This window comes from Maylandia zebra, linkage group LG11, assembly GCF_041146795.1.
Source record: "Maylandia zebra isolate NMK-2024a linkage group LG11, Mzebra_GT3a, whole genome shotgun sequence".
In the NCBI taxonomy this organism is placed as follows: Eukaryota; Metazoa; Chordata; class Actinopteri; order Cichliformes; family Cichlidae; genus Maylandia; species Maylandia zebra.
The window spans coordinates 34,015,259-34,032,399 of NC_135177.1; the positions used below are offsets into that span (position 1 = coordinate 34,015,259).

The 17,141-nt window shown below is 43.4% G+C and overlaps 1 protein-coding gene across 3 annotated transcripts in view; it reads left to right on the plus strand.

Annotated features, from left to right (window-relative positions):
- Positions 1-16,183, plus strand: part of satb1b (SATB homeobox 1b) — a 57,966-nt gene extending 41,783 nt beyond the window's left edge. For all 3 annotated transcript variants that reach the window (XM_004568529.5, XM_076890226.1, XM_004568528.5), the window contains exons 12-13: positions 11,670-11,876; positions 13,701-16,183. In XM_004568529.5, coding sequence (XP_004568586.3) covers positions 11,670-11,876; positions 13,701-14,315 — 822 coding nt within the window. In that variant the 3' untranslated portion in view covers positions 14,316-16,183. The remainder of the gene's footprint in view (positions 1-11,669; positions 11,877-13,700) is intronic.
- The last annotated feature ends 958 nt before the right edge of the window (positions 16,184-17,141 follow it).

Consider the following 17,141-nt stretch of genomic DNA (forward strand, 5'->3'; position numbering starts at 1 on the left):
TGTCGGCTGGTGTTTGGGGAGTTTTTGGAACGCAGCCATTCTGTCCTCTCCTAGGGCTCGTAACCACTGAAGGCCTCTGCCAGTCCTCACCCTCCACATGCACATATTCAACGTTGCGTTTCAATCACTCTTTTACTGCCACATATTCAGAGTAGTAACTATAGAGCAGTGACTCTAACCCGAGCCATAATACTTTATCAGATTAATGTTTGCTATTTACTTGAAGTCAGACCATTCATTTTTTTAAGCAATCCACAAAGCCATTCTGATTTATTAGGATACATATTGTGTTTACTCTTTGATAAAATCGAAATCATTATTCATGATCCGTTCCTCAATGATTCAGACTGATCGAACGCTCCAAGAATGCTCCATCTCCATTTAGCTTCAGGAGATGTCAGACTTGGAGAAAACAACTGCGCGCTGCTGGTTCAAATCCAGCGTTGACACTGCCAGAAGTTGTGCTATTTGCCAAACGGCCCATTTCATTTTAGCCTGCAGAGGTGCAAGCTATGATCTGGATAGCTTGGAGTTGATGTCAACATTATTAACTGGCTCAGTAGGGCTAGTGCACTATCTAGCAAGCTGCAGTGCTTTGTTTTCATTCATGTTAACAGGGGAGGCTTGCTGTGTTGGCTAGCCTGACGGAGAGGGCAGCTAATATTCAGCTGAGCGATGGGAGGTCGGCTGAGGGTGGGGTGGAGCGGATCGGGGGCATTCCTTTGACACGACTTTTATGTCTAAACATTCCCAACACTTCCTGAGAGGAACTGTGCGGTGGATGGAATCAGAGTCCCTGCTGTCATAAAACAAGCACCCTGGGAGCCCTGCGCACTGCGGGGCTCAAAGCCCTCCGACTCCTCAATGGCCAGTGGAGTACAGAACGCAGTCAACACCACAAACGGCGCCCTCCCTCCCCATCTCTCTTTCTCTTTCTGTCTCCCTCTCTCACTCGCTCATTCTCCCCTGGAAGAGGCTACGCTAATTAGCCAGGCTCTAATGAGACAGAATGGCACTGATCTGGTCCGCCGCTGCGCCACCGGGGGGGCCGAGCAGGGGGGCTGGTGCAGTAGGGGAGAGAGAGGGGGGGGAGGTTGGTGTATGCCATCTGTCACCCTGCACCCGCCTGGCACGGCAGTCCCTGGAGTGGAGGAGGGGAGTGGTGGGGGGCCGGTGATGGCGGGGAGTGAGTGCCTCGTTGGTCTAAGGATATGGACTATTGGGTGAAGGTGGGTGGAGGCGGCGGGTGGGGATACTGATAGGAGGAAGGGAGGGTGACCGCATAACTGTGACTGCTTCATGTTTCCAAAGTTGCTAATTTCCTGTTACGGGTAGAATCCGCTTAGTGGTTTTACATGTTTTATATGGACATGAAAGCTTTTCTTAGCTTTAATCTCAGCCAACTATACCAAACCAGACACACACATGCAGCTCTGCTCCATCCAGTGGCTGCTTTACAAGAGGGGCAGATGGCTGACCTTTACGGTGTCTCTGTCTAGATTGTGACCGTTCAGAGGTTTGTCTGTTGTGAGGAGCTGCTCGGGGTCGGAATATTAAAAGTCGCGTTTTGCATGAAAATCGTGGCATCCATAGATCGGCAGAATCGACAGTGAAGATGTTACACTGGTACTTGTTACAGTTTTGCATCGCTTCCCACAAGTTTGACTTTTACTGTTACAGCAGTGCTGGCATCAAGTCTTAATTTTTGTTTGTGTGCTTCTCCTCACCTCTCTCTCTCAAATTAGGCAGATCAGAGTGAGCATATCACAGCCCCTGGGGATCTAAAAGGGCCGTGACTGTTTATTAATTGATTTATTTATTTATCTCCCGTGCCTGCTTGGTTATTAGGTTGCCATGGGAAACAGGCTAGGCCAGATCCCCTCCATTATTAAAGACACAATTTCTTGAACTGGAGACCCAGCTGTCTGAATAATTAATTTAGTGAACGAATTATCTTGCAAACGGTAAGTCTTCCCCTCCCTCTGAAATGAGCCTTTCTCTTATTGTTTAATGGACAGTGGAATTCCCACCAGCCTGTTTTCTGAGCCCTCCTCCTCTTAGTGGGAGCACGGGGTCTCACTGAGCATGCTCAGAGCACTTTGTGTCTCTCCTGCCATCTCTCTCACTTACGCCTTACGTGCCACCTCTCACCCCATCTGTCTCCAACCGCACAACTCCCTCCCCCCTCGTCGCCCACCTCCTTCCCTGCAGTCCAAACTAGGAATCTGCCCCGACTGTCAAGACTCCAAATTGTCTCATCCTCATCACCTCTAGTACATTACTGTATGACAAATGTTTCGTGGAGCACAGCAGCTGTTAGCCAGTTCGCTACATAACTGAAGTAGCACTAGAGCTCTCTCGATAAACAAGCCTAACCGATGCTTATTCTGTCACACAGCTCACATCACTAGTTCTCACTGTTTTCTGGCTTGTTAGAAAAAGTTACTCCTATTCCACTGACAGGCACAGGGTTTTGCTAGCTTTTTCTTTCCTGCAAATGTTAGCAAGCTAACCCACTCCCACTGTCTCCACTTCTCCTGACAGACCACACAGGGCTTGTTCTGAGGCCCATTCTCGCTAATCTGATCAGGCAGGCAAATACGCCGGGAAAAGCGCTTTAATGATCCCCCTAATTACCTCAAGTCAATACCAACTGTATTATTAGACTCGGGGAAAATATTCCATTAGGGTGCCCCCCGTGGGAGTCCCCCCTGTGCGCGCTGATGTCACGCGCTGCGCGCCCCCTACGCTTGTAATTAATTTTATTTACACACGCAGGAATGCACAAGGTCGCACCTGCAGCCCGGAGCCGCCCGACTCGGCCCGCCTAATCAGATCTGTCATAATTACCATTCTGCATGCTTCTGACACACGCCGGGAAATATTTCAATTTAACTACAGCCACTAGCTCCGGCAGATGCAGCGTGAGAGAGAGAGAGAGAGTGTGTATCTGTGCTAGTGTGCGTGCATACAGAGTGTGAGAGAGGGGGAATTGCATGGGGAGATATTAGGACCTATCTAAGTCCTCATCCTGCTTACGTTCACTTGGTTTTGCTAGCATTATTTGTTCTCCTCTCTGTCTTTCAAAATCTCCTCTCTGTCTCTTTGCTTCCTCTGAGGATGACTGCCTCTCACTACTAATCACTTTATCCACATTGAATTCTATTAGTAGGTAAATTTACAATATACTGCATGAACTGAGCCTGACGAAGGGCTTCCAGCCATGTTTCACAGAGACATTTGAGGTTTTTCAGCTATTTTCTCAACATTTGAAAATTGTGATTTTATTTTAAGACAAGTCCCTTCAAATTGAACAGGAAACAAAAAAAACATATATCTTTTGTCTGCCTTTAAATATTTGATCAGTTTCACTAAAATCTGCAAACTTGTCAACAATTAAGAACACTTATTTAGCTGACATAGACAATTTGCAGGTTCCCTGCTATTTCAATCCCTAATTCAATAAGATCAGTCATGATTTATCAGCTTAATTATGCTTTGATATTAGCAATTAAACCCCAGCTTTGAATTAAATCTCAATCAAGCTCTTATAATTGATGGAATCAGACTCCATGTAGGTGCTTTCTGCGTTTGTAATGTTGCTGCAGTTGTTGATTATCTGCAGTTCATCTTCGATGTGTTTGTTGTCTTGTGTGCATTCATCCTCCATCTGCCTCAGCAGTATTGAATAGAAAAGATTATAAACAAGAGGTAAATTTGTGGATGGAGAACAGTGTTTGAACATTCAGTGTGGCTGTGCAGACAGTGCGGATATACAAATATCAGCCCACCACCAGGCTAAACTAGATTATGGTGCAATTTCAACAATACTAATATTTGATACAGAGAGACACGTGTACTGTAGCATCATCAGTGACTCCATTTTCAGCCATTTTGTACACATGAAAAATCTGTGGTGCTTTCCTGGACAAAGAGTCCACTAAAATGTGAAGTTTACCTTCTTAGGAGAGAAAATATATTTCCTGCAAGTGTTTGGTCAGGACTGAGCAAAATATTACAACAGTTTAATTTGTGGATATGCAAATTATAACATTTTTTTTCCTTGGGCTCGGGCAGCGCATTCATCCTGCAGACAATCAGGATTTTCTGCAGGAGGATGACTGTGGGAAAGTCCCTGGTCGTACAATTGTTACTGTGTTATGTGCAGTTGTGTGTGAAGAACTTTGCTGGAAAAGAATAAAATGTGTGGTTAAAAAAAAACGAAACTGTAACCACACAGATGTTTAATGTGCTCCATTTTTGATGGACTGGTCATTTGCCTTTGGTTATTCTTTATGCTCCATCTGCCTCTATTTGGTTGCTCGAAAATACCCTCAATGCTTTATTGGTTCGGCAGCCATGACGTAAACTGCCACACAGAGCTAGTCGGTATTGTTTCTGGGAAGGAGTGCTGACACAGAGAGAGGGCCATTTCCTGCACAGTCATGCCTCGCCCTCACAATGTGTGTCGCGTTAGCTGTCAGTCTGTTATTGTTGTCAACTTGCTTATTGTATCTGGAGAGGTCGCGACCCCTCTTCAGAAAACGCTCGCTGTTTGGCTAAGACTTCTCCGTGTCACAGCTCGAATTGAGATTAAATGTTTGGCATGTATGATTCAGACTGGCGAATCTCTCTCCTAAAGCTCAGCCACTGACATCCTCACAAAAGAAGATAGTAACACAATCTGGCAACCACAATCTGGAAAGCATCCTCTCTGACAAGACATCAGAGTCGTATCAACGAGATTTAATAACTAAAAAAAATAGAGTTTTAAAGGCAAGTTTCTAAAGATTTAGATGACTCAGTTTTTAATCCTTAAAAGCTTTCCTTAAGAAAGAAGCGACCGTACTAGAAATTTCATCATTAATTTCTGCAGTTGCAAATCCAGCCATCCTTGGGGCCTGTCTGTCATTTTACAAAGATGGTCGTTTGATCCGTTTGTTTTGTAGTCTGCCTCCTTCATGAGGGCCTAGGACCTGCGTGTGAATTAGAATCAGATGGTGAGGTTATGAAAAATTATGCAGAGGTAAATAAAAATGTGGCTTAACAATAAATTCAACTCTTTGATCACCATCTGGTGAACAGCCTTAGATACGATACAAAGAAGGGGGTATATTATTAGAAAGTAATAAATGCACTGAACGTTTTTCTCTCGATCCATTGGAAATGCCTCATACTTTCAGTGCCGTGTTGTCTTCTGTAGTTAATATCCACTCATGAGTTGCTTAGAGAGGCAAACTAGTGATTTGGTGGGTCCCTAGTTTCTCCAGAATTGATCAGATTTAGTACTGGCTCTTTAGTATTGGCGTGGTCTTTCTCAAAAACTATGCATCAAGACATAAAGTCTAGCCAGAAGCGGCATTATAAATGCAACATAAAGCGGCCTGAAACAGAGCTCAGTAATCTCCTTTTCAGCAACATTGGATACATTAGTATTTTGTCATATAGCAAAGCCATTTCCAGCACAAACCTTCTCTTAAGTAAAAGAAATAATGCAAACACGATTACTTTGCATTACTTTGGATATATGATGAATGCACAGTTCAGTAATCTTTTCCATTCCAGTAGCGAGACAAATTTGTATGTTCAAATCTTGCTAGCAGACATTTTTAGTGCAAATCTTGCCCTTGTCCTGATCATCTGCCTATCACACGGAGAATGAAAGAAAATAAACACGATTACTTTGGCTACATAATAAATTCCCCGCATAACCCAACATATTCATCTAGCTGCAGCGGTGCAACGATAATCAATGTGGTAAATCCTTAGCTGAACTGCAAATTAATTCCTTCCCTTTAAGCATTGATCACTGGATCACCCCCACAGAGGAACATATATTTGGATTAAGGCCTGTCCTTTTGTTAAAGGGCTAGATGAAGTTTGTGCGAGTTTGTACGTTTGCTCCGAGAAGGCAAACTACACAAACACAATTGAGTTGAACTTGAAGAAGTGTACATTTTTGTCACAGAGTTCATCTGTTACAAGAGATGGGAACAATGTGCTCTTAGTATATTTTTTGGCCGTCCTTCCAATTGCCACTGCAGTTCAATTAAGGCTACTGACCCCGTTTCCACTGCCTTTTCATCCTCACTGTATGCCAGAAACAATTCGTACAGTCAAAGCTTTTTCTGTTTGCTTATAAAGACCCACACGCCGCAAAGGAATCTGGCCCAGAAATGTGCAGTCAATTATTGCTTATTGTTGCGGGAGATTCGCATATGCCGAAGCATCGGGAACATCTCAAGACTCCACCGTCGTCAGCAGATGGGCGTCCACCATGCCGTAATGTATTTACAACACGGCGCACGTTACCTCGCAGGGTTGAACCTGCGTGCGCAGACGCTGGATTGGTGTGCTCGGGGAGGAGAAACAGGTTTGAACATACCGTGTTATCGGCTGCGTTTATCTGCATAGTGTTGCCTGCCAGTGCTGGGCCTCTGCCAGGTTCAAGGAGGAGGAAAGACAGTGATGCATTGTCTTCCCCTTTCTTTTAGCTCGCTCCCTTATTCAGACACAGGAGGTTTGTCTGGCTGTCTCAGAAACCGTCTTCTCCTCCAACCAGCCAGCCACAACAATAGCCACAATCATTTCTTCATCACCGAGTTTCCCTTTTCATTTTTTTGTGTCATCTTGGCCTTTTTTGTCCAGATGGTTAAAATCCAAATGGTGCTCAAAGCACTTTTTGTTGGGTTGAATGTGAGGCATTATTTTTGGTCACGCAGTAATCTGAGAAAGGAGGGCGGGAAAAACCTCAAATGGCAAATTGATGGACATCTGTTGGCTTATTTTAGTTATTTATTTTTGCTGTGGCCGAGGTCAGCTTGATGGGGCTGATAACAAGCAAATGAGATTAGGGGGAAGGTGTTGGTCCAGGCCATGTGACAGACCTCTCCCTGTCTGTCTGCCTGTCTGTCCACTCGGCCTGTCTCACAGCAGAGCCAGATTTTTTTTTAAACGTTCCTCCTTCCATGTTGGGGGTGTTTGCAGCAGTAGTTTGGTGGTGAATGGGTGGGTGGGTTGAGCGGTGAATACCATGCTGTTCTCTGACAGAGCAGGCCTATGCTCTCATTGGCAGCTTGTGACTGCAGCACACATACACGGTGTACTGCATTGCATAGCTGGGTGAATCTTGCGCATGAATTCAACTATTGTGTTGCAAGGAAACCGTTTCTCTCAGAACACCCGGTTACTATTTATATCAATATTATACAATGGTCTGCTGAAGCTCATGGGGCTGTGCTCAGATCTGACCTCTAGGGCCCCGAGGTGCTCTTTTAATTTGGCACCCCATGACCCCGTAGCCCCATGAGCCACCGGTCATGTCTGTTTCAAAACAAGAAAAAGAATCCTTGATTGTCAGTCCAGTTGTTTGAAAGTAATTAATAATTAAGCAACAATGACCCAGAGGCAGCGGATTACAGCGCAATATTGTTGCAGGTGTGTGCCAGCATAGCAAGATAATCCTATGCCTTTCAGTACTTATTGCTTCAATGAACCTGTTTGCAGCATCTGTGAGTTCAACTGAGAGATGTGCTTTGTATCCAAATAAACTGCCTTTCCAGTTCACTACTTAATCTGTGATTTCTGAGGTTATCTAGGTTGGAAAAAATGTGTTTGGATGGACGGATATTTGTATAGTGCTTTTCTAGTCTTGCTGACCGCTCAAAGCGCTTTTTATACTACAAGCCACATTCACCCATTTATGAAACATTTTTTTCACTTTAAACACTCGCATGCTAATAGCTACACGTGGGGGCAATTTGTAGTCCAGTATTTAGAGTATGCTAAGGACAAGCAGCCTGAGAACTGACCTCTGCTCTCCTGAGCAATAGCTTTCTTTATTAGGTCAGCTGTAAAGCTGTTTGTCCTTAAATGCATAGTAAATATGATTTATTAACCGTTAAAGTGAAGGTTAATTGTCAGTAAAAAGTCAGAATGTCATGAAGAATTGCAATTTTTGGGGTCAATGTTGTGACTTTGAGGTCAAACTAATGATTCAAATGAAAACAATGCAACAGTTTTCACCCGAGAGAAAATTTAGTGGAAAACTGTAAAAGGCCTACTTTGTGGCGTTTTCCAAAAGTGCAAGTGATTTCCCACCATGGGCAAATTACAGGTGCGGCAGACGCAAAGGAGAGTGAGGAAAATGAACGTTTACACCGGTTTTAGGTCACCGTTCGCTTCCAACACAGACATTTGTTAAGTTTGGTCGTCGTTTTTCTGCTGGGTGTTGAGTTCTAGCTTGGCTGACATTGTTTTCTGCGGTTGCAAACTGTGAGGGGGGATGAGAGGTGCGAAGATTAGAACTGTAGAGTCCACCTAATAAAAATAAATCTGTTACTTCTGTTTCTGATATGAATGTAGGTTTGCTGTAACTGATCATTATCAAAGTTATCAGCCAAAGACAGTGTAGCAAGTATAAGTAGACTTTTGGTTCCTGTTGCTGCAGCATTTTGTAGTCATGCGATATGAGAAAATGCCTTTACAACAATGTTGTTGTGAAACACTTTGAGAGAGCGCCGTATTCTCTATTGGTCGTCAAACAGGCCTGTTCTGAACTACCTGTTCTGTTTATTTATAGAGAGCCCTTAATGATCTTCAACAAAACACTGAGTACACTGCATTGAAGAGCCCTAGATTTTTGTTTTCTGGGCCGTATTGGAACACTTTAGTGGCAGGGGCAGCAAGTTCCATGATCCAATCAAGAGCAGTTGGTGCTTGTCAGCTGCAGTGGAGAGGCTCAACAAATTACATTAAACAATAAAGGGGAAAACAGATTTGAAACAGTATGGTAATATCAGTGGAGTGCGGGAATGTTGAACATAAAGTCTCGTTGATGGGGTAATTTTTGTGAAAAATAGTCATATTTAAGTAGGTTTTATATCAAATAAATTTCATGGTATGCCATATTTTACAGTACATTTGTTACTTTACTTTATCCCAACTTTATTTCTTCCAAAGTTCAAGAGGGAACTGCTCACTTCTTTCTCTGTCTCGCTCTCGTTGTCCCTCTCCATCTCTGTCCTCTCTGCCGTCCCCCTGCCTCTGCCTGGACTGTGGAAGCAATGCAATTAGACAAACACAAACAGAGCTCTTGAAGCTGGAAAGTGCTGACTGTCCACTGTCCGCAGTGTTGGACAGGGGCGGCGTTTAAAAACATTCTTTTCTTCCTGGCACGTGATTCTTCCTTCAGCATCGTCTATGGCAGCCCAGAAACAGTCGAAAGCAAAAAAGAGAGAAAAAAAGCCACACAAACGAACATTCACACTTGTGAACTAATAAACTCTGTACTTTATTTCATCAAATGGACTTCCTGGCATTGGAATGGAGTTCACGTCGCGCCTTTGTTTGATTGGCTCTGCTACTTTGGGTTTAATCCTGCTGGTTTGGGGAGTGTTTGAGTTGGATTACTCCATCGTTGGGCTGGGGTACTGTTTCTCTGGCTTTGACAAGATGGTGTGTGGTGGTTTGTGTGCGTCTGTTTGTGTTTTTTTTTTTTTGGGGGGGGGGGGGGGGGGGTGTCTGTGTGTGTGTGTGTGTGTGTTCTTCCTCACTACCGAATCAGCTGAAACCACAGACAGCCCAACTGGAGCGCTGTCCAAATCCCTCTGCATGCAAATTAAAAACGCAACAATAAACGTGGCAAAGGAACAAGGTGGGCACGCAGGCTTTATGGCCCCCTCTCCCCCACCTTTCTCTCTCTCCTTCCCTCCCTTTATGTCTCTCTCTCTCCCTCTCTTTCTCCCCCTCTCGCCTTCCTCCAAAACCCCTCCTGGGTTTGATGTGGCTTATGGGAGGAGTTGGAACAGGGGACAACCAAACTGCTGAGTTATCTCTTGCATGCAGTGTGGCGGCGTGGCTCTGCCCTCTGTGTGTGTGCATGTGTGTCTGCGTGCAGACCAGCAGCACGGTGTAATCCTGTGGAAATGAAAGGTGCTGCCGCGCACTGGCCGGGAGATTACAGCGCCGCTCTGTCGCGCTGCCAGGACAGACTACCCGGCTGAGAGAGCGGCCCTCTGTAACACACACACTCACACACCTCGCTGTCTGTCTTTGACGCCGCGTTTCCTCCTCGCTGCTTTTTGCTCCGCGGCCATCCCTCCTTCTTCATCCTCTCTTGTTCCTTTACAGCTCTCTTCTAGCTTCACTACAATTTCATGCCCACATCACTGCAGGCCCCCCCACTTCGTTACCCTTCTCTCTCTCCCACGCAGCTCTTCAGTGCGTTATTTCCTTTCACTCTTACTCACACACTCACACACTGGCCTGCTGAGGTTTAGGTCATCACGTCTGACCACGTCACTCAGCCCCTGTAGAGCCCTTCTGTCTGTGCAGTCCTCAGTCTTTCACTCGGCTCCATGAGCAAACATAAACACACATTTAGCAACTGTGACCGTGAGGCGTTTCTGTTTGTAAAGAAATGAAAGGGAAGTGAGATTAGTAATTAGAATCGAGTAACACCGATGTTACCAACACTTTAAATGATAGTTTGACCAAGCAACAGTTCTGATCATTTTCTATTTTTATTGTGTTCTCCCTTTATACTGGGGAAGCAACCATTTTAAATTTTTCATATTTTGAAAACAAAACGTAGCCTGACTTTGCTAAGTCTTCATGTTTTTGCTGATTACGTGGATGTCAGTCGACATCAGCAAAATCTGATGGTACCAATAATAAGCTGACATGTTGGTGCATCGCTACCTGCAGCTGTTTTTATGAGCAATAATCCTGCCCACTGATTTCTTGGTCATTTCAATTTATCATTAGATTCATATGTGTATTGCATCTTGATCTTCAAACATCCAATGAACACATGAACTCGAACATCTTGATTATTTTAGCAACTGATTAGTTCCCTATTTAAACAACAAAAATTTAATATAACAAAGAATAAAATATCAAAGCAGTATGACCAAATGATGCGATGTCTCTAAAAGGAGACCAACTTTTATCATGCATGTTCAAGTCATGTTGTCAAATACATGTGTGTGTGTGTGTGTGTGTGTGTGTGGGGGGGGGTGGGGGGGGGGGGGGGGTTCTGCCTTCCCCGCTGCACTTTGAGTGTTAGCGCTTCCTGTGTCGGGCTCTCGCTGAATCTTTTAATCACCAAGGTCAGACCTCTTTGTGCATTGTATTAATCAAATAAAGCCTTTTCTAAGTGCACTTGTCTTATACTGTTCCTCAGCTCTGTCTTTCATGGCCCTCTGCTGGAGCATTTTAAACATGGGAGTCACTCACTTCCTCCCAAGGGTGCTACTCAATATGCCAGTATGTCTTTCTTGTCATATTAAAATGTTCCCTCCTGCTGTGCTGCTTGACCTTGTCTACCTTACGTCTTCATCTTCAGCTGTGTAACCCAAAAAAGCCCCAATGGTGCATTTTATGAGTGGTTTTCGTTTTATTTTGTTCATTTTAGTGAAAAAATGTGTTAATTATTTTGAAATGGTGTCACAGTGGCTTTTTCTTCCTCACAGTACTTTGATGCTTCCGATAGAAGCAGCTCTGTTTTAAGGTTTCGTAGTCTGGTTGATTGTTTGGCCTTTTTAGGGCTGCAACTGTGCTTAAACATTTTGGACATCACGGTCCGAATTGCAGTACATTCTATTCTTACTGATTTGTATCCTTTTTCTCCTTCCTTCTCCCTCCTTCCTTTCAAATGTTTTGTCCAGGGCTGGCTCTGTGAGCTGCTGCGCTGGAAAGAGGATCCGTCTCCAGAGAACCGAACACTCTGGGAGAACCTCTCCATGATCCGACGCTTCCTGAGCCTCTCTCAGGCCGAACGCGATGCCATCTACGAGCAGGAGAGCAGCGCCGGCCAGCAGCACCACAACGAGCGGCCGTCGCACTTGATGCACATTTCCAGTGACCAGCTACAGGTGAGTGTGATATTTTTCACAAGATTATGACCTGAGCCAGTGCCTTTGGGCAAGGCACCGAGCTAAAACTACAACAGATGTGTTCCAGAACATGAATATTGAATCACAGCAATATGTTTCTGGGGCTGAATCCACTGGTTGGCTGTGGCTGATCACATGTTGGGTTAACTGCTTATTCTAAACTGCCCTTAGGTGTGGATGTCAAAGTAAAATATAAGGTGCTCCCCTCCCCCAGCTGTTAAAAAAATGGATAGATGGATCACTAATTGCTAAATCAAAGCAATTTGATTATTTGTGCTTGTGATTTGGATCTCTTTTTGGTACAATTTCTTATGAAAAGTAGTTTAAAGATATTATGTAACAGTGGAGAGAATCATTTTTAAAAATCCTAATGAAGTCTGATTATTGTATCTGTGCATATCCTGTTTTCCAAAGGTCTGTGTCAAAAATAATTTAGTTTAAAAAAAAAGGGAAACCTTAATTTTCCCCATTTGACTTCTTCTTTCAGTAATTCTAACCCTAACAGCACTCAGGAGTTTCTGCGAACACATAAATTAACAACACTGCAACACTTAAAAGTTGCTACTTTTTAAGCAAAAAACGTTTTCAAAGATATCATTAGGCTGAACTTGCTTAACAGAGCTGCTTTATAAGAGACATCTGGCAGATGAATAGAAAATAACACACAGGCTCGGTTAACGGTCGAAACATCTTAATGAAGTACAATAATACTTCTATTAAAAGTCTGAGCCACAGCAGAGTGGTTGATTAGTTATTTGGTTACTTGGATACAATGGCAGCGTTTCACAAAGACTGTCATTTAGTGGATATAAATAAGGTAATAGGATTTCTTTGACAAATCAGTTTGAGCAGCAGATATGGAATGAGGGAATTTTGTGCATACTTTGCATGCAAATGCAAAACGGTTGCAGATTGATAAAATAGGATTATTTCTGATTTAATGGTGCAGTTTTACAGTGTCCATAAGAGACTGGTGTTTAACTATTTTGTGCTGCTCTTTTACTAACGTGATACATTAGCCAAATTAGCTCACATTTGCTCAACAAGAACTAGCCCGGCTCAGTATATGGATACAGTAAAAATCACATCTTTGGGTGCATTTATGCAGCTGGCAAGCAGAGTCCCTGCAAAGTGCTGTTTTGCAAACTTCATTATGAAACACCTATCTACAGTGTCTGACTCAGAAATGAAAATAAAAGAGCGCCCATTTTGCAGGGTCAATAGAGACCACGAGTTGCCCACTCACTCGCTCTCCAACCACACAATGAGACATTTTACGAGTAATGTGTCATGTGTTTACACTAACGGGACTCTGACGGCAGAGCGAAAGCCATCGATAGCATTCTCACACGGCGGCAAATCAGCCAGACCATCGCGATATGAATTGTGCACAGGGAGCTTGTTTATCACTGCCGGGCAATAGAGGCCGATAAGCAGCACAGGATATAATAGAGAGGCCAGTTTGCCTGTGAATTCCCAGTGTGCGTGGAGCCGATCGTGTCACTCATGTGTACGAGTGTATATGCTGGTGTGGGGCTGTTGCCTCCTCTACCTCCACAATGAGACTCAAGCTCCCACTACCAAAAAAGGAAAAACATCATATCTGCAGAACTGATTGCATTCAATCAGATATTACATGGAAAATTCCTTCAACCAAGTGCCTGTTCTATACACAGCAGGCCCATTTTTCCTCACAACTCAATTGATTTTAATGAAAGGCCTTATTAAGGCGCCGATAAGTGTTCACTGATAACATCCCCATCTCCTTTCTCTTCCCTCTTTCTTTTTTTTTCCTCACTGCAGGCTCAGCCGCCTCAGACACAGCAGCAGCACCAGCCCTCCTTGTCCCTCCACCCCTCCCAACAGCCCTTGCAGCAACAGCAGCCCACCACCGGTCCCCGGTTGCCACCTCGCCAACCCTCCACCGCCTCTCCGGCCGAAACGGAGGACGAAGGCAGCCGCGGAGGGAGCATCAAATCCCGCACGGGTGGAGGCAAGATCTCCCTGGAAGCTCTAGGTATCCTGCAGAGCTTCATCCAGGACGTGGGCCTATACCCCGACGAGGAGGCCATCCACACCCTTTCAGCCCAGCTGGACCTGCCCAAGCTCACCATCATCAAGTTCTTCCAGAACCAGCGCTTTTATGTCAGTCACCCAGCAAAGGCACCCAAGGAGCCCATTAACAACAACAACACCACTATTGCAGCCATCGTCAACAACACCACCAGCAGCAGTAGCAGCAGCAGCAGCCCGGCCTTTGAGGAAGAGCTGACGGACTTCAGGGAGAGCGGAGAGCTGTTGAAGGAGCTGGACGAGAGCACGCAGACCAACAGCACCATCTTCTCCATCAAGATCGAAGAGCAGCTGGGCCGAGGTGCCGAAGCCCAGTCCGAGTCAGAGCACGAGGCCAAGGAGTAGGACTCTCCCCCTGAAACATGTACTGAGAGTTTTCCTGTGCACACAGACTGGTGACTGTGCTAAATGTAACGCTCTGGCCGCCACAGAAACACCACACTGCAAACAAAGAGAAGTAGTGTTTTCAATCAGTACAGCATCTGGACTGTATGAGGAGTGTTCATATATATATATATATATATATATATATATATATATATATATATATATACACACACACACACACACACACACACACATATGAACTCACAGTGCGAAATGAGTGTTCACACACTGGAAAGCCCATTTCAGACTCAGTAATACAAAAAGTACTACTTTTTCGATTTTGTAAAACTTGTATTATTCACTGTAAAGACTGATGCATCGTTTAAATAATCTGCACAAAAAAATTATTAAGTATGTTGCCGTGGATATTTGCTGACTGCACTCTATGTCTGTTGTTTTACACTGACTTACTTTATCTTTTTGAGCTACTGATTATATTGAAAAAGGAAAAAAAAGTTCCCCTGGAGTTTGCTAGGACTTCGATAGGTGTTTACGTATGTGATGTTTAACTGGATTCTTTTTTTTTTAAGAAAATAGCAAATGAAATCAAGGACCATGTGGATGACAAGGCCTTAATTATGAGGTATCAAGTCTGGAGCCTGCTGGCAGATTAGTTATTCTTTTTAAAAAGCGCATAATGTGATTATGGATCACTCCAAACTCTGGAACGCGATCACCCAGCCCAGGTGCATCTACGAGAATAGCTCAGTCTCTTTACATATTATTTGTTAGGGAAGAAATATAAATATATATATATATAGACATTATATTGTAACTGTAAAAAAAATACAGTCTTAAAAAACTATGCCAACAAATGCCTTGTACTATACGGCACTGCCGATGTTAGATTATTTTGCAAAACCTTTGTCACTGTAACTTTCTGAATTGACACACAGTTGGAAATGTGAATTTCACAATGTTTATGTTGTCTGACATTATTTATTTGCAGTTCATGCAGTGTTTCTGATGTAATTACTTTTTCTAAAAAAAAAACTAAAAAAACAGTTTATGTTTCCTTGTGCGCGCTCTCTCTCTCTTTTTTTTATTCCACCGATCTTGTTTCTATTTATAAATGTAATTTCAGTGGGCAGTAAAAACAAGAAGTGTCTTAAACGTTTTAAATGGAGAAATGTGCTTTAAAGGTTGCCTATAAAAAGTGCTGTATGTCAAGCAACTCATGCTACAAGCTTCACAATTAATGTTGTATGCAATTTTTACTATCATGCAAATAAGCTTAGGTAAAATGACTAACCTATAGAACACCTTAGAAAGAAAAACATATGCAATCTGTGTGAAAATCGATGTCTGCGATGTGTCTTCCTTTGGTTAAGAATCCAATTCAAAAAGCTACTCCTGTATAAATATTCTGTAAAAAAGTGTTTCTTTTTTATGAGTTCATTTCAATGAGAACACCAGTTATTTTGTTACGACTGACTGTTTTATAAGTGTTTCTCGGTTCCTTTCGGCAGAAATGTTCTAACTAGAAGTGGTTATTGATTGTTAATTACACAATTAAACTGTTTGTATTGTACCACAGATTTCTTGGCATTAACTTGACCAGGCTCTTTTGACACCAGAGGTGTGTTTGTCTCCTCTGGAAACAGGAGAGGAAACAATGTGAAATGGTTGTTTTTTTTTTTTTGGTTTTTCTTGGTTTTCTTTTTGCTTTTTTCTTTCAAGTTCTGCTAAGAAAGAGCAACTCCAGTTACTGACTCATTCCGCTGCGATCACTGAACCCATGTCACTTGTAATATCTGTAAATATCACATCTTATGAATCATTAATTGTTTAATATTGTAAATATATTTGAAGTTTGTGCAAAAGCTCACCGTACAAAGCTGAATCGCCATTCTGTCGTGCCTCTTCCTCCCAAACCGACTGTACCGGGGCTCTTCTGCTGCATCTCCACTTCTACATGCTGAGTGTATGTGAACCACCTTTGAAATCTAAAATAAATAAATGTTAGGTGTGAACACCTGTAATAGCAAAGCCCTCTGCAGGAAGTTCGGCTATAAAACAGCGCAGGTGTCCTGACCTTGCCGTAAACCCCAGGCGGGGCCAGGTGTCTACACCTTTAGGAAATTACCCCCACCCGTTCACACCCTGAGATATGTGCCAGCCTGTCTGGGCCAGCGTTCCCTTTGTGTTGTGCTGTTTTTATCCCATAAATATAGAAAGAAATCCACAGTGCAATGTTGTGTACGTTCACGGGAAAAGAACAATCAAACGAAACAGACAAGAGGACATCCTTTTGTCAGAGGTGATCAGAGGGTACACGATACGTGTTAAGAGGTGATAAAAAAACATTACCGCATGTCACAGAGCAAAGAGGCGCCATTATGCTTCATTATTTCTCCATTTTGACATTACAAATGGCTTACTCACTGACAAACAGAGGTGAAGGCACCAACAAACAGGAACTCTAGCGTAATACTCCTCCTCATTATCACTGTTTTCATAAGGATCAGCTATATTTGCCGCACGCTTACAAAAGGTTTTTCTACACAGATGGCTAATACTTTGCTCTAACAGTGGTTCAAGACTTGATTTCTGATGTTTTCTGGAAAAGTTCAGCTATAAAGTGAAATATCCTACAGAGGGGTTATCCGGTGTTCTCCAGCAGCTGTAAAAAAAAGTCTTCGGCAAACATGGTGTTATTTCAGGGGATCGTGAGATGAGGAGGTTTGCCATGACAAGAAAGAGCCAGTTCTGTTTCACCATGGGTGGGTATCATGGGTGATTGCTCAGAGAAGACTGGCAAGCACCGAACAGGTTTGATACTCC